The 2834-nt window shown below is 39.1% G+C and overlaps 1 protein-coding gene across 1 annotated transcript; it reads left to right on the forward strand.

Annotated features, from left to right (window-relative positions):
* The first annotated feature begins 859 nt into the window (after positions 1 to 859).
* Positions 860 to 1807, forward strand: LOC114633285 (vomeronasal type-1 receptor 4-like). The gene has a single exon (XM_028781867.1). The coding sequence runs from the start codon at positions 860 to 862 to the stop codon at positions 1805 to 1807; it is 948 nt and encodes a 315-aa protein (XP_028637700.1).
* The last annotated feature ends 1027 nt before the right edge of the window (positions 1808 to 2834 follow it).

The following is a 2834-nucleotide window of genomic DNA, read 5'->3' on the forward strand; positions in this document are numbered from 1 at the left end:
TAGATAGATAGATAGATAGATAGATAGATAGATAGATAGATAGATAGATAGATAGATGGATGGATGGATGGATGGATGGATGGATGGATGGATATTCTCACATTTTTATTATTCATTCATCAGGTGATGGGCCTCTAGTCTGTTCCCAATTTCTGACTACAACTAAGAGAGCAGCGGTGAACATGGATGGGCAACTGTCTCCATGGTAAGAATTAGAGTCCTTTGGGTTTATGCCCAAGACTGATGTAGCTGGATCTTGTGGTAGTTCTATTCCCAGCTCCCTAAGGAACTGCCACCCTGATTTCAATAGTGACACTATCAGTTCTCATTTCCACCTTCTTCCTGCATCCTCCTCAGCTGGTACTGACATTTATTTTATTCATGTTGACCATTCTGACTGGGCTAAGTTGAAATATTAAAGTAGTTTTAATTTGCATTTCTATGGTGACTAATGATGTTCAACACTTGTAAAAAGTGTTTCTCAGACATTTGTCTTTCATCTTTTAAGAAATCTCTATTCAATTCTGTACCAATTTTTATGGATTGTATTTTTGATGTTCAGCTCTTTAGTTCTGTACAATGCCCATTTAATCATATGATTAAAATGTATCCTGGCTCCATTTGAGTTCCTTAAGCCTGACTTTTCTACCCTCAGGCTCTCAGAGATAATGGAATACGGTTCCTAGAAGGGTTACCACTAACCCATAGTGCACGTTTCGATACAGACTCCTTGTGCTTACCTGTCAACCACTACATTCATCCACCTAGTTCACTGATTTTAACATCACAACATCATGCGTTTATATTGGCTTGGTTTGCCTTATCCTAGCAGAAAAGCAATGAAGACTTCATTAGGATAATGTTTCCAAGAGACCTAATTTCTGGGTTCTTCCTCCTCTCAGAAGTTTTCATTGGACTCATGGGAAACTTGCTCCTCTTCATACTGTACACGTACATCTTCTTAATTCAGCCTCGTCAGAAGAAGCCCATAGACATGATCTTCACACATCTAATGCTTGTCAATGTTTTGAGCATCGTGTTCAAGCTGATACCAGATGTCATGAGATCCTTTGCAGTCAGGCTCCTTTTCCATGATGTCGCATGTAAGGCAGTTTTGTATGCATACAGTGTTACTAGGGGCCTTTCCGTCTGTACTATCTTGCTACTGAGTGTATTTCAAGCCATCACTGTCAGTTCTATCCATTCCAAGTGGGCATGGCTAAAATCCAAGCTTGAGTCATGCATTTTTCCATTACTCCTCATCATATGGATCATCAACACATTTCTCTATCTTCCGATGGTTGAAAACATAAAGGGAAAAATGAACTTCACTGTTCTGGGTTCTAAGTATTCCCAGATATACTGCCGAAGTAGCCAAGTTCGCCACCACACCACCGTGTCACTTGTAACTGCACTAATAATCAGAGACATCCTGTTTGTGTTTCTCATGATGTGGTCCAGCCTCTACATGTTGAGCCTCCTCTTCAGACACAATAGGAGAACACAGCATGTCCACAGTTTCAGTGTCTCTCTCCATGCATCTTCTGAAAAGAGAGCCACCCACAACATCCTTCTGCTTGTGGGTTTCTTCATGTTTTTCTATTGCTCAAACACCTTTGTCACCTTCTATTCACTTTACAGACCCAAGAGCAGCCCAGTATTGGATCTGATTAATGGAGTTTTATCTTCAGGCTACCCAACAGTCTGCCCTTATGTTCTGCTGAACAATAGGAAACTTATTTCCAAATTTGTTTCTTCATTTTCAGACTTTAAATGTACCTTTTTTACAAGAGGATGTCATTGCTAATCTAATGCTCCAAACTGACCCCACCTTAGCTGATTCCACATGAGCAAAATAGCCATAGCATACCTGAATATCTAATATTCAGGTAGTAGGAAGTGACTAATAATGCTTTTTATTAAGACAGGGCCTCGTGTAGGATTTTTTGTGATTGTTTTCTTCTTTTCTTAATATGTGAGAGTCAGAGTCCCTGGAACTGGAGTTGCTGCCAGGTGGGTTCTGGGAATTGAATCCAGGTTCTATGGGAAAACAACCAGTGCCCTTAACTGCTAAGCCATCTCTCTAGCCCCTCATGTAGAGTTGTTTTAGAGATAGTGTTTTAGCATGAGACTTTTTAAGCTTTAATATCAAAAGAACAAAGACTAATAACAAAATTTTTATATACTTATCAGTTTACATTTTAAGTTGAGTGTATATGGTATTATACTTAACTTTGTTTGCTTGTTTGAACTCTTTCAAATATAGAGAAATTTTACTTCTACATTTATGATTGATCTTCTTCTATAAAATTGTACTTCCCTGGGGAAATTTGATAACTTTGATAAATATGTCCTGAGTGTTCTGGGCACTATATTCATGAGAGAAAACTAATAACTGAACAAAAAAAGCAAAAATGAGAACTGGAATACTCTGCTATATTTATAATATGGTGTGGTTACTGAGGAGATAGCTCCAGGGGCACTTAGCATACAAGCTCCACTTAGCATACAAGTATGAGAACTGGAATTTGTATCCTCAGAGCCCATGCAAATGCCAAGAGGGAATGGCAACCTGCTTATTTTGGACTCTCAAGGTAGAGACTGAAATCCACAGAAGAAGCCATATAGCAAAACTCACCAGGTCAGTGGGCTCCGGGCTTGACTGAAAAATCTTTCCTCAATGAATAACCATGGACCTGTATGTGCATGTGTTCATATATGCATGTGTACTTACGTGAGTGCATCACACACATGCAAACCTTTATACAGGCCTTCATAATGGCAACCACACCTGTATTCTCTGGATGCCTTTGTAATTTTAGCTTCAGCCTATA

The sequence above is a fragment of the Grammomys surdaster genome, unplaced genomic scaffold, assembly GCF_004785775.1.
Source record: "Grammomys surdaster isolate TR1022 unplaced genomic scaffold, NIH_TR_1.0 576, whole genome shotgun sequence".
Taxonomy (NCBI): Eukaryota; Metazoa; Chordata; class Mammalia; order Rodentia; family Muridae; genus Grammomys; species Grammomys surdaster.